Source organism: Pan paniscus, chromosome 5 (genome assembly GCF_029289425.2).
Source record: "Pan paniscus chromosome 5, NHGRI_mPanPan1-v2.0_pri, whole genome shotgun sequence".
Lineage (NCBI taxonomy): Eukaryota > Metazoa > Chordata > Mammalia > Primates > Hominidae > Pan > Pan paniscus.
This window is the reverse complement of record NC_073254.2, coordinates 151,577,994-151,602,069: the sequence shown is the minus strand read 5'-3', so window position 1 is coordinate 151,602,069 and position 24,076 is coordinate 151,577,994. Positions and strand designations below refer to the sequence as shown.

Genomic DNA, 24,076 nt, shown 5'->3' with positions numbered 1-24,076 from the left:
AAACAATGTTTTCACGTTTAGCTCTTTTAAGAGAATTTTTTAAAAAATGCTCTAACCATTTATCATCTTCTCAATTCCACAGAAATATCCAGAGAAGTTGTATTTTGAGGGCCTCGCAGAACAGGTGGATCCTCCTGTACAGATCCAGTCTCCCTATCTGCCCATCTATTTTGGGAATGTGTGTCTTCGATTCCTTCCAGTATTTGATATAGTAATCCACAGATTTTTAGAGTTGCTTCCAGTATCCAAATCACTGGAGACTCTACTGGATCACCTAGGAGGCTTATATAAATTTCATGGTGAGCTTTTTCAAATTTTAATTTCGTCTAATACCTCCATTATCAAAAGTAGGATGGGCAGGACCACATGGTAATAGTGGCTCTAAAGGTTTTATTTTAATTATTTTAAAAATGAAGTGTTTTGAGGATAAGTACTATGGATGGTGCCATGAAGTATAAAATATACAACATAAAAATATAAACAAAAGTATGAGTTCAGAACAGGGTGATGTTACTGTAAACTAAACAGATCTTGGCGGCCTTCTTGGGTGGGTAGGATTTGGACTTGATGCATCCAATTTATAGCAGCAGCAGGGAAAATATAGCACACGAGGCAGAAGGGATCATTTGGGGGAAATCATGGAGGAGATAAAGTATATTTGAAGAAAAATTGCTACATTGGGTTGAATTGAAAATTCTTACCAGAGAGTTCTAGAAATAAGATTGGAAAGACAGATTGTACCTAACTGTAGATCACCTTGAATGCTAGGCTGATTTTGTAATTGCAGATAATAATCAACTGGAAGTTATTGAGTATGATCATGGCATAGGAAACATTATTTCAGAAAGATACATCCAGTTATAGTTGGCAGCAGTCTTAGGATGAAGCCATTACAAGGACATGTCAAAAAGCTCAGTTGTGTGATTAGTATCTAAGCAACAGTGGTTGCATTGAAAATGAGAGAAAAGGGACAAATGGTCACAAAAGAAGGAACAGGACTTGATTGGCTGGTTATAAGGAGAATATTGAAAGAAAAAGACAACTAAAATTTTAAGCATAGTTACTGGAGAGTGGCAGGGTCAGTGACAGAAATGTGAAGGTCCTGGAGCAGCCACTATGGGAACAAAGTGTTTGTCTGGCAGGCAGTCCTGCTTCATCTTTAAGATACCTTCCCTCAGAGCAGAAGTATGAATTGTGTGTTAACATGGTAGAATAGGCATAAAGTTCAAGTGAGCGTTCTTTTAAAAACATTTTTCTTTTGGATTAGGTAATATACATACTTGATGGGGTAGAGTATACAGTGAAAGGTAATTAGTCCCATCCTGGCCTCCAGCTACCCAGTTTCTTTCGTAGGCAGCCAATGTTACCAGTCTCTTGCCATCCCCTCTTAGATATCCTGGCTGGTTTTTTTGTTTGTTTGTTTGTTTGTTTGTTTTAACACAAGTGTTCTGTACCCTGTTTGTTTCAACTTTATCATGTATTAGGGTTGGTCATTTGTATTAGTACGTAAAGAGCTGCCTCATACATGCCAGATTTACTTTATCAGTCCCCTGTTTTTGACCTTTTAGGCTGTTTTTCATCTTTCGCTAGTATAAACAGGGCTGCAATGACATCCCTTGTTGTATGTCAAGGGATTAAAATTTATGCAGGATAAATTTTCAGAAATGGAATTGCTTCCACTTAAATAAAAACAAATATAAATACAAACTGTATATTACTAGAAACATTCTGAGCCTTCTGCCTCTCCTCAGATTAAAATATTCATAGTATACAATTGCCCAGCATGTGAAGTTGTTTCATAAATCTTCTGAGCTGTTTTTCAGTTATCTGGAAAGCAGTTGGTCAGTTTTTCACAGTTATTAGTAACCAGTTAAACATTGTGGTGGTATGTTTTTTTCTTGGCAGATCGTCCAGTGACTTATCTGTATAACACTCTGCACTATTATGAAATGCACCTGAGAGACCGCGCATTTCTCAAACGAAAACTCGTCCATGCGATCATTGGCTCTCTGAAGGATAATCGACCGCAGGGCTGGTGTCTAAGTGACACTTACCTGAAATGCGCTATGAATGCACGAGAGGAAAATCCTTGGGTTCCAGATGACACCTACTATTGCAGATTGATTGGCAGACTAGTCGATAATATCCTTTTTATTGTGATTTTAGACTCCCAGAAATAACAGTATTTTGATTTATGAGAATATATTTTTTCTTTTAAAGTAATTTTTTATGTATTTCAAGGTTCTAATTTTTTTTAAGATCACTTCCATTTTCATCTCTGTAAAGATTTGAAATCTTAAATTAACAGCATCATGCCAATTAGGCTGAAATTCTATTAAAATTTGTATTTTAGAACTTGAGGATAAGTGGTAAAAAAATTATATTTAAAAATGGACTTTATGGAGATTTGTTTCAAAGAAAAAATCTTATTCTTACATACTATATTTTGTAGCACATGCATCTGTGTGCTACTGGAGAACGTAGGATCTTGTTACTTTAAAAAAATTAATGTTTGGGCCGGGCGCGGTGGCTCACGCCTGTAATCCTAGCACTTTGGGAGGCCGAGACGGGCGGATCACGAGGTCAGGAGATCGAGACCATCTTGGCTAACACGGTGAAACCCCGTTTCTACTAAAAATACAAAAAATTAGCCGGGCGTGTTGGCGGGCGCCTGTAGTCCCAGCTACTTGGGAGGCTGAGGCAGGGGAATGGCGTGAACCCAGGAGGCGGAGCTTGCAGTGAGCCTAGATCGCGCCACTGCACTCCAACCTGGGAGACAGAGCAAGACTCCGTCTCAAAAAAAAAAAAAAAAAAAAAATTAATGTTTGTAGTAAATAATAAATGATAAAATATATTTTTCTTTATTGAAAAGGTATATTTTAGTGAAAATATACTTGGATGTTTATTTCTTCATTTTGATTTTATATTTTCAGTTATTAGCACTCTAAATGTCTATAACCATACCACTATTTTACTAGGTAAGAAATTCTACATAAATGAGCATGACTTATTTTCCTACACAAAGGAATTTATTTTCTGAAGCAAAAGAATGACTCATTAGAAAATAATTTTCATATTAATGTCTTATAACTATTAAAAGAAATAGGCTCATGAAACCTAGGTATACCTTGGTTGCATCTGTGGCTATTATATGTCATATTTATAAGAACCCACCTGAAAGACCAACCATTTATACCTGTGGTTAATCAAATGGTTGCTTTTAATACATTTCAATCATGTCAAACTCATTTGTATTTGGTTTGCATTTGCCTCTTAATCTCTCTAAGTGTAGATAAATCACTTCTTGGCAGCTCATAATCAGATAAATTGACAATCAGATGAGATAGTCCAATTGTTATTGCTTTAACTGTGTGCACCGATGGCTGGCAAATCTCCTGGTCCCTTTCCAAACTGTGACTGGAGATTCAATGAGTTTCCCAACCCAGCTGCCCATGCTCTCCATGTTACTTGTGTGGAGCTCATGGCCTTGGCAGTTTCAGGCAAAGAAGTTGGGAATGCCCTTCTAAATGTTGTCCTAAAAAGGTATGTATTCTGGTTCATGCAGTAAGATTTGTTGTTTATTTGTAAACAGAATGGTATTCTATTTCAAACTTTTAAGACAAACCTGTTGCCGCAAGGCTGATGCACATTGGATGATGACTGTTTTCTGGTTCCAGATCTTGTCTTTGTGATATAGGAGTTATGGAATGAGCCCTGGACAGGATCCTAAGATCCGGGTTTGTTCCTACTTCTACTCATTAATAGCAGTTTGACATTTAATATAGGAATAATGTTAACTTGTCACTTAAAACAAGATTCTCTTCATCTTGTTTTCAAGATTTCAAGATTCTTTTAAAAATTAGCATGAAGTATGGGATAATGATTGGGGAGGAAGTATTTTTAAAAAGCCTTCTTGAGTTTTTATGCATATTACATTTTTATTCAATAAAAAATTCCCCATTGTTTTATTGAAATGGATTAGTTGTCGATCCTCTGAATTAGACATATTCTTTAAAAATAAGATCCGTTGTCAGCCATCTAAAATGTTTTTATAAATTCATACTTACATTCTTTTTTGCCGGTTGCAGTCAGCCTTTAGTGCCAAGAGAGAACATTACAGCATGGATGAATGCAATTGGTTTGATCATCACTGCCCTACCAGTGAGTTAATAATTGTGATTTGTACTTAGTGATGAAATACAGCCAGCTGTTCCATGTCAGCAAAAAGAAAAAGATGCATATAGGATGCCCTTGTATGGGACGTCATGCAAATTAATGAAGTATTTTATGTTTTTAAAGTTTTTTCATATTATTACTGCTTTAAAAATCTACAGTGACTAGTTTTTGCTTTTCTGTATTAGATCTAAATATATCTATGTGACTTACGGGTCTCTGCATTTTCTGGTACCACCTTACCTATCCAACTTTAGTTTTTACATAATAGCCTGATCTACTCTTGGCCACTTAACGTGTTGTATATCTACAGCCTTTGTTCCTGCAGATAGTGCTTAAGACATGTTTTAGGTACTTCTGAATGTGAGGGAATAAGACATTTTTCTTACTCCAGAAGCTTCTTCTTTCCATCACCTTCTCTAAAGCCTATTCATTCTTTGCTAGCTTAGAGCCTCCTTTCTCAGTGAATGAAGCCTTCCCTGACCTTTCCAGCTCACATGAAGACTCCTTTCTCTGACCTCCACACATATTTTTTTAAAGTTTATTATTTTTAAATAAATAATAAAGCTATAGATTTATTGTTTGATAAATTAATTGATTTACTGCATAGTGTATATCAGGTACCTAAATGAGCTGGACAGATACATGTATGGAGCCCCTTAACTCACAGGTACTTCTCCCAGGTTGTTACTGACTTAATTTGACCAGTTACAAAGCCACCCAGCTGTATTGTGCAGAAGCTGGAAAAATAGAAAACTTTAAAGAATGAGAAAACACTATTACTTTAGACTTTGGGGTGGAATGCTGGATAAGTGATATTTTTCACTAGCTTTCCTCCGATTTTAAAGGAACCATATTGGATTGTTCTTCATGATCGAATTGTGAGTGTCATCAGCAGCCCCAGCTTGACGTCTGAAACAGAGTGGGTTGGCTATCCATTCCGCCTCTTTGATTTCACTGCCTGTCATCAGTCCTACTCTGAGATGAGTTGTAGCTATACATTAGCTCTTGCACATGCCGTGTGGCACCATTCTAGCATTGGACAACTTTCTCTCATTCCAAAGTAAGTATAATAATTTCTTCAAAAAATTTGACGTAGGCTGGGTGCAGTGGTTCATGCCTGTAATCCCAGCACTTTGGGAGGCCAAGGTGGGCAGATCACAAGGTCAGGCGATTGAGACCATCCTGGCCAACACTGTGAAACCCCATCTCTACTAAAAATACAAAAATTAGCTGGGCATGTGGTGTGTGCCTGTAACCCCAGCTACTCGGGAGGCTAAGGCAGGAGAATCGCTTAAACCAGGGAGCTGGAAATTGCAGTGAACCAAGATCGCGCCACTGCACTCCAGCCTGGCGACAGAGTGAGACTCCATCTGAAAAAAAAAAAAAAAAAAAAAAATTGATGTATTTCATTTTGTTCTAATCTCATTAACAGATGAGGTATATACTTCATTCATTAGAACAACTTGCGGCCGGGCGCGGTGACTCATGCCTGTAATCCAGCAATTTGGGAGGCCGAGATGGGTGGATCACAAGGTCAGGAGATTGAGACCATCCTGGCCAACATGGTGAAACCCCGTCTCTACTAAAAATAAAAGAATTAGCCAGGCGTGGTGGTGTGCACCTGAAATCCCAGCTAGTCAGCAGGAGAATCACTTGAACCCAGGAGGCGGAGGTTGCAGTGAGCCAAGATCACGCCACTGCACTCCAGCCCAGGCAACAGTGTGAGACTCCGTCTCAAAAAAATAAATAAATAAAAATAATCAAGTGAAAGTAATAGCCAGTGAGAGATGTGAGATTAATTAGAAATATTATTGTTACCAAATTAAAAGGAACTTTAAAAAATTATATTTTATTGTAATACTTTGTAAATACTGTATGAACAAAATTCAAACAATTTAAATAATTTCAAGTCACAGGAGATTTTTATCTTCAAATTTTAGGTTTCTTACTGAAGTACTTCTTCCTATAGTGAAGACTGAATTCCAGTTGCTTTATGTATACCATCTTGTTGGACCATTTTTACAAAGATTTCAGCAAGAGAGAACTCGTTGTATGATAGAGGTAAAATATAATCTGGGTTTCCTGTGACATGATTAAATTCTGAAGTATCTATTTAAGTTTCTTTACCAGTGTTATTGAAACTGCAGGTCACAACTATTAGTAGTGAAACTAGTTTAACAGGATCCAAGAGCAATTTTAGAGGACTTAGTGTACCAGTAATGAATTTAGGGTGGGATGTATTGAATTGGAGATGCAGAGGAAACGCCCATCATGAAGGTTGAGAAGAGGTTAAGGATGGAGAAGTACATTTGAGATCTTACAGTGCAGAGGAACTAATTAAAATCATGAGAATGGATGAAGTCAGTCACTTCTAACAAAATGTCACAAACAAGGAAAGGACCCAGGAGTAGAACCTTAAAGCAAGAGCTACCAAATGGAACTAAGAAAGTATAATCCAAAGGATCCCTAGGAGTGGAGTTATCCCAGACATCGAGAGATGGTGTCTAGAAAGGGGATTGTTTATCTCTTAATTTTAAGAGAAATTACTAAACTATGAAGAGAAATTTTATTTAAGCCTTGTCAGGGGCATTTTGTAGCACTATAGATTCTTTTATAAATGCAAGCCGTATCATATCTCATGTGCATAGAGGTGTATATGGTATATGACAGTTCTACAGCAAAGACAGTATCCCCCAGTGCTAGTGTTGTAATGGAGCCCAGCTGCATCATGCTGAATTACTGAATCACTTTTGATCACTTAAATAATTTTACATTATTTGTTAAATAGATTGGTGTGGCGTTTTATGACATGCTGCTGAATGTTGACCAGTGTAGCACCCATTTAAATTACATGGATCCCATCTGTGACTTCCTCTATCACATGAAGTATATGTTTACTGGTGACAGCGTGAAAGAGCAAGTAAGTTGAATTTGTTTAATTATTTTTAATGATGTTTAATTTAGAAAACTTGAACATATAGTAATAGACTTTTTTGGTTTGGGTGATTATTTTTATTTTGTCTAATTTTTTCTTTTAAGGAAGAAGGGTGGGTATGAGACCTTTTTAGGCATCAGAGGCATATTATTCTAGATGTAGTATTAAAGGAAATACATGTTATAATTTCTTGTACTTTTCCCCCTTGATATTTGCAACAGAACATCTGAAAAAGACCTAGAGGGTTAATTAATAGTAATCTCATTAGGGAGAAACAGTGGGATATGGCTGCTGAAATATGAGCAGAGAGGTTGTTGTGTTATGAGTAAAGGAGGTCCTGCTTCTCCTGACACTCATGGTGACATTAGACAAACCGCGGCATAACTAGAAGACTAAAGTCAGGATTCTAGACTAATCCTGACTAGAGACTAACTCATGAAAAGCATTTAAAGAATATGGGAATGCTTATCCTGAAGAAAAAAGTCCTAGGGAATTATTTATGACCTCAGCATTTTGGAGGGTTTTCATTTGGAATAGGTATTAGATTCGTTCTGTGTCACTTTAGAGGGTGTATGAATTCTGGTAAAGTTAAAGGGAGGCCATCCTGACTTAGCATATGAAGAGGAACTTCCTAATGGGGATGTCTGAAAGTAGAAAAAGACCTTGAATCAGAACTGAGTTTCCTACGTGTAGGAAACAGAATCTGGGCCATTTTAAAGGAGTGGAGGTAGGACAGATAGGGAAAGTTAAGTCCATCCTCCTACCCCTCCCAGTACTTTAGGTTGAGATGCCAAGGAGGTTGACTCCTTTATGTCTCAGCAGCAGTGTCAAAGAGAGTTGACCTGTTCTCTCTCATGTAAGAAAGAGAGAAATTGTATCTGCTTTTGTTACAACACAGAACATGCAGAGAAACTGTAAAAGAAATTGTTTATTTGTTTGTTTTTTTTAAAAAAAAATTCTTTACATTTAGGCCTAAGAAACTTTAACACAAGGGAGTACAGAAAGGAAAAGGTCAAAGAGCATTTGAGTAAAGCTAAGAAAGCTGTGAAACGACTTGATGTGTTTGTCTCCTTAGTGTTTTTCAAAAGAGTAGATCTAATATTATTTAGTTAATTCCAAGTGTAAATCAAAACCAAAATAATTAGTTTTATAGATAAATGTTGCAAACATGAGTTATTCAAAGAACTTTATAATTATGCTTCATGCTTCTGTAAAGGTGGCATTTTAAAAGAATGATCAACTTGTTGGATGTATAAAATTTCCAGTGTAAACTCTGCTAGCTTTTGGTAGTGGGATGACTGGCTAGCTAGATGAGTGGATACGCCTTTGTAAGTATATGCATATATATGAATATACATATGGTACATGTACAGACATGCACATATAATATATAAGGGGTGTGTGTGAGGGAGAATGTATTGTTTCTCATGCGAGAAAGAAATCATTGTATCTGCTTTTCTTAAAACACAGAACATGTTAAGAAACTTCTCATCTACCCCACGACACTCCTTAGTTTATTGTCTCCGGATATGTGTAAATCCTGCTTTAAATGTGAGAAGTTGAAATTCTCTGATTAAAGTACGTTTTAATGTGTTTTTATTTCTTAGGTAGAGAAGATTATCTGTAACTTAAAACCAGCTTTAAAACTTCGTCTTCGATTCATCACACACATTAGCAAGATGGAGCCAGCTGCAGTGCCTCCACAAGCCATGAACAGTGGGTCTCCAGCACCTCAGTCTAATCAGGTGCCCGTGTCTTTACCAGTAACTCAGTGAAGCCACACTGTACTGTGGAGAAAGTAGAAATATATCCGTCTTTGAGAGTGGACTCAAACCTTTTAAATCTGAATGCGATCACACTGTAGTGATATAGTAGAAGCAGTGATGATATTCAGATTGTTTTATTTTGATTCAAATGATGAATCTGTTGACACCTTATAACTCCCATCTCCCTATCTATATTTTTGTCTCTAAGAGATCAAGTAAGATACATGTTGTTCATATTCATAACAACTTATTAGAGCTACATAGGAACATAGAGGTATCTGTGATCAAATGACTTGTCATTGGCACTTTCAGTCTTTCCTATTCTAGCCGTTGTTTTTGTTTGTATTTTTTATTATTAATGACATATTTAGTCTTCAGATATATTATTTTAAAGGCACCACACATGTAAAACAGTTATTACAAATATTTTATACATAAATCTCTTGGTAGATTTTCAGAATAATAGAGATTTATATCAAGAAAAGGAATCTAGATTTTGTTGCATTGTAGGAGCAAACAAGGCTTCATATTCTTTTTAAAATGACTTGAAATTTTATTATAAATTTCCATAGTTTCTATCAAGGTCAACTGGCAGTTTTATTACCTTTGCTATGGACTTGAACTTACGGTATAAAATTAGTTGGAAGCCATGTAAGAAAATAACATCTGAAAATTCTTGAACTTAAAATCATGCTTAAATGGTTGATTCTCCAATTTCTTTTTTTAAAAATAAGTTAATTGCTTTTGCAGGTTGACACTCTCACCTGACAGATGATGTAATTCTTCAATTTTTATAATCTTAAAATTTTTAAATTTTATATTTGTAAATACAGTACACATTTTATTTCTTGGATTTTGAGAGACATTGTTAATTTTGGGGGAATTGGCATTGCGAAAGACTTGAAAACTAATGAGTAAAGTCTGCTGAATGAATAAACCGTGTGATTGTTTCATGACTCCATTGGAATGAGTGTCGGCTGTGTGCCAGGCGGTGTGCTGGCTGGGGTCAGTTGGAAATGGGGTACTCTGTGGTTCCTACACTACAGTTGGTGACTGACATTGGCCTAGGAATTAAGAGTTACAGATTCTTTTAAAAACAACTAGTGAATTTAACCAACTGTATTTCAAATTCATATTTCTAAATACATTCCTCCTAGAACTTTATTTTCTTTGTAGCTCATGTAATTGCCATCACTAAATCATTACTGGCCATGCAAGTCCAGCTAAAAATTTATATAATGGTAAAAGTAATTTTTGCAGACTTACTCTTTTCTTTTTTTTTTTTTTGAGATGGAGTCTCGTACTGTCACCCAGGCTGGAGTGCAGTGGCATACTCTGGGCTCACTACAAGCTCCACCTCCCGGGTTCACGCCATTCTCCTGCCTCAGCCTCCCTAGTAGCTGGGACTACAGGGGCCTGCCACCACGCCCGGCTAATTTTTTGTATTTTTAGTATTAGTAGAGACGGGGTTTCACTGTGTTAGCCAGGATGGTCTCAATCTCCTGACCTCGTGATCCCCCGCCTCAGCCTCCCAAAGTGCTGGGATTACAGGCATGAGCCACTGTGCCCGGCCCCTGCAGACTCATTCTTAAAATTACCCAGAAAACATGCTAGAGATTATTTCAAGTGTTAATCTTAGCATAGCGTCAATGTATTCTTGCTGCCTTGAGGAATTTATTGCTTTTTGATCCTAGAATGAGGATAAAATTGTGACACTAGTATTATACAAACAATAGAGGAAATGAAAATCAATATAATCACTTTCTCAAGGACATAAACATTCTAATTAATTTATTACAAATTCAGTTTTCCCTCTCTAGCTTAAAAACATGGGAATATAATTTCCCTGGATAGGCTTTTAAATACGTTTTTAATCAGAGACTAATAGAAGACAAAAACTTTATTTGGGTTTAGAATACAGCAGAGGGGAAAAAAATGCCTTTATGTTTGTCACATCCTAAAAGTTTTTCTTTTTGAAAATTAATAGTAAGTTTAGAGTGGCTCTGTCCAGTATGACTTTCTGCAATGATGGAAATGTTCTTTACCTGTGCTATTCAATACACTAGTTAGCAGCTACATTTATCTAGGAAGCATTTGAAATGTGGAACTGAATTTTTTAATTTTATTAAGCTTTAATTTAAATGACCACATGTGGCTACTGTATTAGAGAATATATCTTAGCGTGAGATCCATTATAATTGCTCCCATCTAAAAGTAATTCAATAAAATGTTTATCTTTCAAAGGCCTAGGAGTTGTTAGAGGAAACAGTTTTTAAATTCTGTGTTACATTTGAAAAATCAGATTGTAGGGACTATCATATAGCTGTTAAAACAAAAACACAGGAGAAATCCATTCATGGAGCCTACCTTTTTTACAGGACCCCCTGGGGTTTTCACATAAATTGCTGGGAGGAGAAAAACTTTGCTTCCCTTGTTTTGATTACCGTTTACTCTGGTTTGTTTTTTCCATTTTCCTTACTACACTCCAGAGCCAAGATGAGTTTTTAGGATATAGCTAATGAGATATACTGTAATTGCAGTAAGTGAAGGGTGAAACGTTGGAAGCCATAGGTAATTTTAGATGACATCCTCAGCTGAATTAGTAATTGTTATTAAAAACAAACTAGCAATTTGATTTATGTGGCTCCTGAATAGATTTTGGGGAATATGGTTGGTTTTTTTTTTTTTTTTTTTTCAGGGTCTCATTCTGTTGCCCAGGCTGGAGTGCAGTGGCGTGATCTGAGCTCACTGCAACTTCCATCTCCTGGGCTCAAGCAGTCCTCCCGCCTTAGCCTTCTGAGTAGCTGGGACTACAGATGTTCACCACCCAGCTAGTGCGTGTGTGTGTGTGTGTGTGTGTGTGTGTGTGTGTGTATTTTTTGTAGTGATGGGGTTTCACCATGTTGCCAGGCTGGTCACAAACTCCTGGACTCAAGCTCTTTGTCCTCCCAAAGTGCTGGGATTACAGGTGTGAGCCACCACATCCAGCCAGGAATATTATCTTCCACCTCCCAAAAGGCTACTTGAATAGCAACCATGCTTTTAAAATATTAACCAAAATCATGTTTGAGGTTTAGAAAAAGTAAAACATGGACATCTAGCCCAATGAACTTGTAGATTGCCCAAACCTATTATTACCCATTTTACAGTTGAAGAAACCAGAGCCAGGGAGTTTAAATAGCTTCAAGGCCTCACAGTGTTTTGGGGATGATTGATTTCACTGTGACTTTTCAAATGTTTTGTATTTTAACATTAAAAACTTACTTAGTAGTTTTAAGCAGGACGTTTTTATGAATGTGGGGTGTGTGTTTGTGTGTATTGCATGTATTTAGAAATATGTAGACACAATATAATCTTGTTATAAAGAGTTTATTATAAAAAAATCACATTTTTTGAATGACATGGACACATAGTACCTTTCCACATGTGGTAGCTTTGTCTCCTGATTCCAGGAGTCCCACTCTATGTATGGGGGCTTATGTAAGTGTGCTTATTTTTAATGCCAGCAAATTTTTAACTGGAAATCAATGTACGCTTCTCTTTCTAAGGATAAGTCTTTTGCCAAGTTAGAAAATATAAGCTTTTAAATTTCAAAAAAGTTAGAATTTCCACATCTTGAATTTTACACCAAGAGGGAATTTGTAGAGTTTATACTAATTGGAAAAACATTTTTCTGAAAGAACAAGTCTTTAGAAGGATAACTCTATGCTTAAGAAAATGATTAGCTTTCTAATTATGCCATTAACTATGAGATTTATATCGGGTGTTTCCACATTTACTTAGGTGGGTTAAGGTAGTCAATAGGCTTGTGATTACCCTCCCGAGCAAGTCCGAAACAAGCCAAGGTTATTGCTACTGCTGTGTTCACTGTTCGAGTTACTTCTTCTGGTGTCTTCCCCAGGGATGGGTTCACTTCCATTATATCTAATCCTGAGAGTAGCCCTACAACAACAAAGTGTAATAATGTAATTTATAAAATAGTTGACATTTTGAAATTAGTACAGACAGACTTGAAAGATTATCCACTAACAGAAAAAGGTAGTAACCGATGGAAAACGCTTTAGTTATTGCATAATGTGACTGATGGACATTCTGAAAGTGTCAGCTGGGACTTGGTTTTCAGGTCAAGGAGGTATAAATATATATTAGTCAAGTGTACACTTGCTTCTCTATTACCTCAGATTGTTAACTACCTGTTTTGTAGATTTCTTCTGTGATGTAGAGACCTTCTCTGTATGTCAGACCTCCCACAACTGGTGTGCCAGTAGCTGGTGTGAAAGATGGGTCCAGTCCGTCAACATCAAAACTTAGATGAATTGGCCTTTTCTTTCTTTTAAGAAGTGGGAAAGGATTTCAGTTTAAGGTTGATGGCTTCACATTTCATAGATAATAATCTGTTACCTTGTTTTATAAAAAGTAGCAACCCATTATTTCATGTAAAGACTTTATTAATAACTTACATTGGTTGTCAGTAGCAACCTTTTCTGTTGCACACACATGTGTACACACACAAAAGAATCCTACCTTCCTAGTAGATAGCTGAGTGTTTCTTCCATCACCTTGCCAATTCCTAGTCTGTCCACTTCAGTCATTGAAAAGTATTTAATGCCTAGAGTTTTCAAAATGTAGCTATAAAAGAGAAATTAAGATAATTATAATTAATAAGGCTGACTGTGCCCACCTGTCTCCTTTTAAGGGAAATATAAATATAGTAAAATATATAAAACATTTAGGTTCTATGAACCTAACTCAATATAGTTTTATTTGTATTTATTTTTAACAGCAAGTCAATTGAGATTTAATTGCCTGGATACATACATATGTATGTACATGTATATAAATATATGTGTGTGGGCATGTGTGTGTGTGTGTGTGTCTTGATTAATTTTCTCTCATAGATTTGGTCAGTAAAGCATATCTAGCACACAAAGGGACAAAAATGGAGGCAAATCACATCAAGGAATAAGCTTACTGTTCTCCAGGGTCCACGTCTCTCAAGCCAATATACACAATATCCTTGGCAGATATGCAGGGAGTCACCCAGGAGAATCCTGGCACATCGGGAATCTAAAATTACAATGTTTTCACTTGGTTATGTATGATTCTCTTGAACAAATCCTACATTCAAAGGTAAAGACACATATTGGATTGCGTATATCTTATATTTAGAATATAAATACAGAAGAAATAATGTAAAAATAATACACAATTAAGAAGAGGATGTATGCCTCCCCTTGATTGCTTTGACTTTGCCTTGAACCAGTTGGCATTTACCTACTTTGTGCCCCAGTCCTGCTGGGCCCTTCTTTCCCAGGGCTCCTTTGGTAGCTTCCTTCTTTACTTCCCTTTCTCAGTAAGTCCTTAATCCGGAGGATGGCCTCGAGCAGCTGAGGGAAATTTGTGGCCTGTCCTTTGGTTATTCTTAACGTGATAATATGATGATATCTGCTTTGTCCTCCAGGACGTCTAGTTTTTCCCATGTACTAGGCAGATACTTTGCAAGTTTATAAACCCATCCCTTGGTCATTAGTTCAAAAGACATTATTTCTGAGCATTTAACATAAGGAGGTTTTAACCTCTTGTAACATCATAAGGACCAAATATTATAATTATATCAATAAAAACTTTTTATTGATATACTATGGCATATCAACAAACTATGGCATATCAACAAACTATGGCATATCAACAAAGTTATAAGCTGTAATATTAAATCTTAATCTGCCATTTTATTTTCCATCTTTTAGAAAAGGAGTTTCTAGGGAGCAGGGAGATAGTTCTTTCTCTTATGATTTACATAGGTGCTTCTCCCAGTATATACATTAGTTCATAAACCATTATATCTGAAATTTTAAAATTTCTTTTTTGAAAAGCCTCTATGATATAGAAGGACTACTCAGTAAGAATGCAGAACTGTGTGGCATGTAGTGGAAAGAGGAAGGAACGAGGAGACCTGGTGCTAGCCCTTGCTTCATTATAGGCTTGGCATATATCTTGGGCAAGTTGGTTAACCTCTGAACCTCCACTGACCTGTTTATAAATGATTACTCTCTGCCCCACCTACTAAAAGGATAGTTTAAGAATTAGCAGAGAAAATATATATTAAGTCAGTTTGCAAGGCAGAGATAGAGAGCCTCACTGCCTTTTATCAACCAACACTTTGCTTATTGGCTGCAGAGAAAATGATTTGAGATTACACCAAGAATAAGATAACATGGAGTTTCTCATTTCCCTTCCACCTCCTGAATGTCTACTAAAAAGTATTCTATTGCACTAGAGTACCAACCAGTCTTTTACCTTTCCTTTTAGTTCCTTCAGGAGGAAAGATACAGGTTGTCCATGCAAGTTTCCACTTGTGGTTGTCAGTGGAGTGTTGATATCAGTGTGAGCATCCACCCAGATGACTCCAAGATCAGGGTGGACCCTGGCATGGCCAGAGATGCTTCCAATTGCCAAACTTTTGGGGAAAAAATTTTGTGTGAACATCAGGTTTGCAGTGTCACTACATACATAATATTATTCACTCAATGCTCCCACTTGGTTTTCCTTTGAGTCACAGTGTCTGATATTTCTGATAGGTTCTGAATTGGAGATGCCAATTAGTTATAACAATAGAGAAAGTATAACTTACACTTAATGCTCACTAACTAGTTATATTTACATCGATTGCATTACTAAAAAAACTGTGATTTTTTTCCCCAAAATCCACCTTGTAAGAAAACCACGATTAGAGCTTAGCCAAAAAAATAAATGAGTATAAAAATACTAGCCACACAAGAAAGTCCTTAGCATGAGACACTGTTCAATTCTCAGAGTTAAATTTGGATCATTTTCTGGACACTCATCTCTCTTGGTAAATACTTAATTCTCTCAAGTGAATTATGACAAAGTCTTTCAATTTTTCTTAAAATCCAGCTCTTTTATAATTTGAGAGCATCACTCAGAAGTTCTTACATGTTCTTACTCAGAAGTTCTTCAGCCAGCGTATGGCGTGTGTTCACTCATTCTATTCAATGCATCTAGTTACCCACTCAACCAGGAACAAAGTTCATCCCAAATACTTCAAGCTCCAGACATTTTGCTGGAATGGAAGACATAAATGATATCTTGCACAGAAGTTAAAAGTTAGGATTTATTAGGTTGGTGCAAAAGTATTGCGGTTTTGCCATTTAAAAACTGCAATTACTTTTGCACCAAGCTAGTACTATACAATGCCTGTATTCTCCCATTTGTGAATGTTTAAGTATCATTCAGAGAATCATGAGCTTTTAGATTCTCGAAGTGGAAGCAATAATGCCTTAACGTTCAGGTATGGATTATTCAGTGGACGTTTGTTTTCCCTTTAGGTTTCTTGTCTTTTGCCATGTGCCATTCCTAAAATTTCCACTTAACAAAGAAAGCGAGCCTCAGTTTCCCAATTGCAGTTTTGATACAGAGGCCTTGGTGACGGTTTGGCTTTAGAAGAGGAAGCCAAGGAGGCCTGAAGTCATTGACTGCTCAAGAGCCATAGAAGTGTTTCTACTCTTAGATCTAATCAGGCCTCTCTGGTAAAATTATCCTAGGCCTTGGGAGTAAATATTTAAAAAGGCTCATGCACAAAAATGGTCTTTGCCACATTATTTGTAATGGTGAAAATTATAATGCAACCTGAATATGCCACAATATGTACGTATATAGCGATGTAACCCCTTGATGAAAAATCATGCAGCAATTAAAAAACTGATGCTTATGATGCTTATGCACATCCCATGAAGCAACAAGGAAATTTGCACTGTAGAGTGAGAACACAACATAGACATCTGTCTCTCTCTCTCTCTCTCACACACACACATACACACACACACACGTTAAACAAAGTCATCATGTACAAGGAAAAAAAAGATGCCATGAAAGAAATGTGCCAGATTTTCAATTCTGGTTGAAATGGTTGCTAGAGAAGTACAATTACCACATTTTTTTTCGTGTGTGTGTGTGTCTGATGCTTTCAAAAATGTTATGATCATTACTTTTATAATGAAAAACACATGCTTTGAAATTGTTGACCTATATGAGTTGTATATATTATCAGCAATTAAGAACAAATAAGCTATGAATTGCCTCACATACTTATTTAGAAATGTAAGCTTGTGATGAATATTTAGATGAAATCCATTCATATTTCATACATTTTCTGCTGTACTAGGTCAAAATACAGATATTGTAAGACTTCAAATTGAGCGAAGTCTGTTTCTATAATAAAAGTAACCTATAAAATTTTTTTAAAGGCAGAAAATTTGATATAAAATATAGGTCAATGCTTTTCTGTCTATATTTCTATATTTTCTCTCTTCTTATGGCCTTGGTTACACTTCCTTTGTGCCAGATTCCCATAGACACAGTTATTCAACAAGACCTGTGGTCTCCGCCCAGCACCAGGCTGATTCTTCCGTTCTGCTTGACTTCTGCCACCTTGTCAGCCAGCTGCTCGCTTGCTTTTCCCACAGACCTTGGATTCTTCACAATTTGAAAGGGACTGTCATTAGGGATGTCAGCAAAGGGCAGGTCCCCATAATCCTTCACATCACACTCTAAAATTAAAAGTTTTGAGTTACTAAATTAAAAAGTAGATTATAAATCAGTCTGTGTAGGATGATCTCAATTGTATAAAATAGGCATATATTCACAAGTAAAAGCAAAGGAAAAACCTGAAAGGTCTGTAAATCTTGGGAAGGTAGACCCATGTCTGCTTTTGCTTGACGTCATGTTACCAGTATCACACACTGGTGCGGCTGTATACTGGGCTCTCAGTGAACACTTCTTGAATCCATCCAGTTAAACTAGACACCAAAATATAACAGTGATAATCTTCTGGTTTCGGCTTAATAGGGAATGTCACTGTCTCTGTCTCTGTCTCTCTGTCTCTCTCTGCTTATGTGCTTTTTACCTTTCTATAGTAAGCATGCTTCATTTTGATAATAATTAAATACATATATATCGGTATATATATGTATTCTCAGAAAATTTAGAAAGCACTGGTGTATTTTCATCTGGAGATACACACACACACACACACACACGCACAAAATATCCATTGAACCTGCCTCATAGAGGTATTATCATAAATAAATAAGAATATGTGAATATGTACTTAGCACTGAGCCTAACATTTTGGAAGCTTCGGAAATAAAGCTTTTTAGTTATTCTTTTTAGTAAGGAAAAATTGCAGGTAACCCCAAATTCCTAAGGACTGGGTGTGCTCCCTAAAAGGCCTTGAATTAGGCTTGAAAAGTAGAGAGTTTCATGTAAAACTGTGATATGGCATCAGTTCGGTGTTCTGAACTAATTGGCCATTAAATATGGTATTTGTTACATGTCTGTGTGAATCTGATTTAGTAACGCCTCCAAGAAATTTCACCTGATACAACACGTGACCAAATTATGCTTGTCAGTTAAGGGACAAGTCCATTACCCAAGCATTCTGTTCTCTACTGGGTGGCTGTATTTGTCTTTTTTTTTTTTTTTTTTTTTTAAGATTTACGAAGTGTAATTCTTGTTCACTAAAACTCACTTATTTTAAGTGTGCGGGTCAATGAGTTTGAAAAATTCCATCCTGCCCCTTTAGAGGTAATTCTTGCCCCCAACCCCAGGAACTGCTGATCTGCTTTCTTTTGCTATGCTTTTGTCTTTCCAGAATGTCGTATCAGTGGAATCATACAACATGTAGTCTTTCTTGTCTTATCTTGCTGCTTTTGAGATCTACCATGTTTTTGCCTTTGTTTGCGGTCCATTCCTTTTTCTTTTTTTTTTTTTTTTTTGGAGATGGAGTCTCGCTCTGTCGCCCAGGTTGGAGTGCAGTGGCGCAATCTCAGCTCACTGCAACCTCTGCCTCCGGGTTCAAGCCATTCTCCTGCCTCAGCCTCCCAAGTAGCTGGGACTACAGGCTCATGCCACCACGCCCAGCTATTTTTTTTGTATTTTTACTAGAGAAGGGGTTTCACTGTGTTGCCCAGGCTGGTCTCGAACTTCTGAGCTCAGACAGTCCACCCACCTTGGCTTCCCAAAGTGATAGGATTACAGGCCTCAGCCACCGTGCCCGACCAGTCCATTCCTTTTTATTGTTGAATACTATCTCGTTGCATGGATGTGACACTTTTTGTTTAACCATCTACCAGTTGATGGGCATTTTGCTGTTTCCATTTTTTGGTTATTATAAATATGGCTGACCCCAAACATTCAAGTACAAATCTCTTACCCAAGAGAAGTGAAAATATATCCACACAAAGACTTGTACTTGAATGTTTATAGTTGTACTTCTCTGCACCCAGGAGTAGAACTGCTGGGTCAAAATGTAAATATATGTTTACCTGAGAAACTGCCCACCTACTTTCAAAGTGGCTGTATCATTTGCATTCCCATCAGAAATATATGAGGGTTCTAATTGCTCCACATCCTGACCAACACTTTATCAGAATCTTATATGTAAAGGTAACAGAAAATTGAGCCCATACTTTAAAAATATACGTAAATTTGCATTTGCATGCTTATGTATATGTATGTATATATACACACTGCGCCCACACTAGGCGCTGTTGTTATTATCATTATTACTGTTTTATTTTATTTTATTTCACAAATAGGGGTCCTCTTACTAGTAGCATACTTCCTGCTGCACCTTGCCTTCCATTTGCTGTTCCCCCGGCTCCCCTACCATCCACCCCAACCCCCGTTCTTGCACACACAATTTATCTTATACTGTAGTTTGGCTGGAAAGACAAAATATCTGAGTGAGGATGTACATCCAGCAGTGTTTCCTGAGCATTCTCCCCATGCCCTGCTGCTTTTGTAGGATGTGTTTCTCGGGTTGTAACCAGTACCGCAATTCTGATGTAAATATTCCAGACACACTCCAGGTTCACAGGGGCCTGCTCTTTCCTTCAGAGTGGGGAGGAAATCAGGCTGATCATTTTTCAACTTAAAAATTACCTTGTTCTTTAAGTTTCTCAAGCAGACCAGCCTTTCTCAATACTGTAGGGCCTTCTTCCACCCCTCCTCGTGGCTGAACAATTAAAAAATAAAGTACTTCAGACATTATCATGACCATCAGATGCTCACAGCAGGAACCCTTTTCATTATTTAATCAGTTGAACTGTAACTATCATTTTTTGAGCTCCTACAGAGCCAGGAATTTACATCATCTCTTTTAATCTTCACAGCAAGGTAGACTGAATGACTTTTATGCCAAATAGAAAGAACTAGAATCACAAAGGTTATATGGTTTTCAGACTGGCACACAGCTAATAAGTGGCAGAGCCTATGTTCATATTCAGGTCTTTGGATTCCAAAACCTGCATCCCCTCTTCCCGTCAAACCATGTTATCAACACAGTGAACACGTAGTTTGCGCAAAAGCAGTCTGGTAGATGAGATCCAATAATGAAAAGGCTTTTGACTTCGAGTCCCTCATAAGCTGATAGGAGATATGGGCATTTAACCCCAGTTACAATACATAGCTGCTTCAGTGATGATATAAAATGTCCTAGTAACAAAAACAGGATGCCCTTAACACTTCCGGGGACAGGGTGTGTCAGTAAAGGCTGCAAGAAATAAATGCTGTTTAAGCTGAGTCTTGCGACATGAGTAGGTAGTTAGGAAAACAAGACAGAGTGATGGAGAAACTCTGCAAACCAAGGGAACGATTGGGCGAAAGCATCGAAAGAGTGTGACATGAAAGAGACCTACGTGCATGTACTCACATAAGTAAGCTAGAGCTCTTGGGGAGAAAGCAGGCAACAGAAAAAGTCATCACCTGGGAGCTGAAAACTACAAACAAAGACCAACCCAGTAATTTCAAGTTTTGGCCTGCTTAACAGTAGATGGGAAGTTCTACCCTTGCCGTTTTGACATTAGGGAAACTAACACTCTTCCTCCAAAGGGCAAGTCTTCCTCAGTCCCCTGAACAATTAGAGGTCTAAAGGCACAGTTCCTTTCTGTATCTTGCTGATTTTAATTTCCAACAGAGCTTTTAGATGCTGAAGATTATTACATGTTGTCAGATGAGACAATGTGTTAAAAGACACGTGTGTCTATCTTTAGGATTGGGGCTGTGGCATCAAAGTAAGCAAGTATTTTTTCCCCATTCAAAGGAACAGAAGACTTGCCCTGGGTGCCAGGCAAATCCTTGATGTTAAATTCCTGTCCCTGGCAGCAAGGGACCCGCCCTATCCTCTGCCTGACACATTTTGCTTCTTTACTCCCTTTTTGCTTGACACACCTCCCTCTCCCCAATCAAGTAAACATGATTTCTCCTTCTTTCAACCCCAATAGGGTGCTGCTTGGTTCATGTTTTGCCTTTAGTTTTGTGTCTGTTTTTGTCTTTTCCTCATTGTTAGATTTCAGTCCAGCTTGCTTTACATGTGGGGCACTATATTTTGTAGTGTAGAGCTGACATATAGTAGATACTCAATACTCAGTTTGATAAAACTCCTTGGCTTTTTTACCCTTCTCCCTTTCATATTTTAGAACAAAGCTCATAGACCCCTTAGTTGACACTATATTTGCTATAACACAGCCATTAAATTTTCTAGAATTCTTTTTTATTTGTTTTATTCAAATGGCTTCTCATGATTGGGCTTTCCTCTTGCTTGCTCTATCTGCCCACTTTGGAAATTGCTTTGTCAGCTCCACCGACTTTCTAAGCTGGGCCCAATCCCTAAATGGCCACAAGTATAAGGTCGCCTTTGGAGTTGAATAGTCTGAAGAGACATCAGTGCAAATCAAGGGCATAGGCATTGGAATCAGATTATCTTGTCTGGAATTATGCAGTCAAGGCTGTGTGACGTTGAGCACATTACCAAACCTCTCTGAGCCTTTTTTAAACCCAACTGTAAGGTAAAAATAATACCTACCTTATTGTTTGTTCGCTGCCTTGCAAGCCTTTCAAGGAGGTGAGACAGGGATGAAGCCCTTTCTCAGACTCAACATTTTAGTCATCTGCCCTCTAATCCTTTCCTTTTGCTTATTTGTCAAACTTGTACCTCCTTTAGGTGAGGACAAATAACTTATATGTTGGCCATTTTATCCTCTCTACTCTATGACTTAGTGTAAAAAATCTCTCTCTCTTAGTCGTTACAATCATGAGACAATGAACTCCATTCTCATGACCATGTTTTAATGGGAGGAGGGTGGTAGAAGGAGGACACTTGCTTCCCTTTTGTGAGGTTTTTAAATTATATATTTATTATAACCTGTTCAAGAGTGGGTGAGAACAGTGTGGATTTTAAAAGGAACACTTCTGTGTCAGCAAAATGTCCCTGTGTTTGGGAGAGACTTTTGGAGGATTTCCAGGGGAAGCAAAGTAGTATTTACTGACAGTCCAAATGCAGTTTGGGCCTCTAACCTCTGGCCTCTCTCAATTTGTTTTGCAGTAAAAAGTCAGAGTACACAGCAAGGGTTCCAAATTAAGAGGAAGCAAAATGCTGCCCAGATCCTGAGAAACCTGGAGAAAATCAACCTTAGTAGTTTCAACTCATACATTGTCTTGTTTGATTTTGTTCTTTGTTTTTTATCCTCTTTAAGCACAGATGTGTGTTGAAGTCTAAGGTGTTCTGTCATCACACTCTCTTTACTAGAATAAGTGTGCCCAGGCAGAAAAAAAAGTGTATTCAATGTTGCTGGCATGTGTGGATTCACAGCTGGTGGCTGTAAGGAAGTCTGGGAGTTTCATAAATCCATTAAAATCCTTTTAGAGTTGCCAACCCGCAGTAGGATTTTCTTTCTGTTTTTGTTCTTTTTTTCCCCTTCCAAGTGAGGCACATAAAGGATTCTACCTAGTCCATGAATGAACAGTTTCACAGAAACATTAAAACCCTAACATAACATGAATTATTCACAAAGTTGCATGAAACAATAATATTTAGGTTACCCAAATTATAAGAAGTCTGAAGGTTACCACCAAACTATTAAATTTTTCTAGGCATTAATTACATAACTAAACAAATGTATTTCTTAAAATTCTCTCTTCCTCTACATAAACACAGTAACATCAAAAACAACAAGAGCAACTAAACCTCAATGAGTAGCTACAATGCAGAAAGAGTCCATTTCAATTCAAAGAAAAATATTTTCTCCTAAAAAATATGAGAAAACATTCTGTAGGTTCAAATGAATTTAGCCTTGGCTGAGATCACGAGCCACAAAAGTAAGTGGATATGTGACTATAATTATACAATGTTGGAAAATGGTGAGAGGACTTTAAAATATGCATTTCCTGGCCAGATTGTATCAGAAAACTGAACTAACTAGACAATAACACCTTACAAATTTTGAAGTCCAAAATTTTCAACTAAATTCCAGGAATTCAAAGAAAGACTTTTTTCCTTACCTGTCCCTTTGAGAAAGGAGCTCCAATAATCCCTATGGTTCTGGACTTGGCGCTCATGCTCTGACACTTCTCTTTGCTGTACTTGAGCTCTCCAGTCAGTCAACCCTCAGTGACAGAGGGCGCATCTTTTTTTTCCATTTATACTTGGGTTGAATAAACAACCTTTATCTAATGAGGACAGCTGGCTCCACCCACTAAACCAAAGAATGACAGTCAACAGTCTTGCAATTTTTCATACATGGAGTAACCATATAGTTACTCCATGTATGAAGTAACTATATGGGGTTACTTCATACGTGGAGTAACCTAACTCTGAGTCTAGGTCTCTAATCAAGTGACAATTATTCATGTTCTCACTTCACACCCTTTTAAAAAGCCAGCCAGATGACATTAACCTGACTTAAACAACTGACAAGTTTCACAACTACAGAAGAAGTCCTATTGTTCTGGCTCAGCGAACTCAGGGCAAGGCCCTTTCCTCCTCCAGATCTCTGAAGACGTCCATGTAGAAGAAGGGCCAGGCTTGGCAAGATCGTCTGTCACATCCCTTCCAGCCCTAAAATCCTGAGTTGAGATTTCACACATGAGGGTAAATGGTTAATCCATGAGACATATTTCATAAACTTTTAGGGTATAATATAATAAAGAGTATATAACTTCCTTTTTTGATGATTACTTTAAAAAATTAGTTACTTGATTGGTAACCCAGAGAGGTTACCATTTTTGAAGTATGGTGTACAGGAAAATAATTGTAGAATCATATCATAATCAAAGTATAGAAATAAAAATAGCTAACATTGAGTTTTTACCATGTGTCAGATGCAGTTCTGTTTCAAAATAC

The 24,076-nt window shown here is 37.3% G+C and overlaps 2 protein-coding genes across 3 annotated transcripts in view; one reads left to right on the top strand and one right to left on the bottom strand.

Moving 5' to 3' along the window:
• Nucleotides 1-9,814, top strand: part of MED23 (mediator complex subunit 23) — a 41,888-nt gene extending 32,074 nt beyond the window's left edge. For both annotated transcript variants that reach the window (XM_008953008.4, XM_008953007.4), the window contains 8 exons: nt 83-299; nt 1,906-2,142; nt 3,378-3,543; nt 4,089-4,161; nt 5,022-5,236; nt 6,117-6,237; nt 6,965-7,096; nt 8,719-9,814. In XM_008953008.4, coding sequence (XP_008951256.1) covers nt 83-299; nt 1,906-2,142; nt 3,378-3,543; nt 4,089-4,161; nt 5,022-5,236; nt 6,117-6,237; nt 6,965-7,096; nt 8,719-8,886 — 1,329 coding nt within the window. In that variant the 3' untranslated portion in view covers nt 8,887-9,814. The remainder of the gene's footprint in view (nt 1-82; nt 300-1,905; nt 2,143-3,377; nt 3,544-4,088; nt 4,162-5,021; nt 5,237-6,116; nt 6,238-6,964; nt 7,097-8,718) is intronic.
• On the bottom strand, nt 9,112-23,352 carry ARG1 (arginase 1). Its single transcript, XM_055114123.3, is given in 9 exon segments — nt 9,112-12,819; nt 13,071-13,207; nt 13,402-13,506; nt 13,850-13,944; nt 15,175-15,334; nt 17,270-17,453; nt 17,456-17,467; nt 19,840-19,912; nt 23,236-23,352. Coding segments are annotated over 9 exon segments (990 nt in total). The 5' UTR covers nt 23,293-23,352; the 3' UTR covers nt 9,112-12,652.
• Nucleotides 23,353-24,076: the final 724 nt, after the last annotated feature.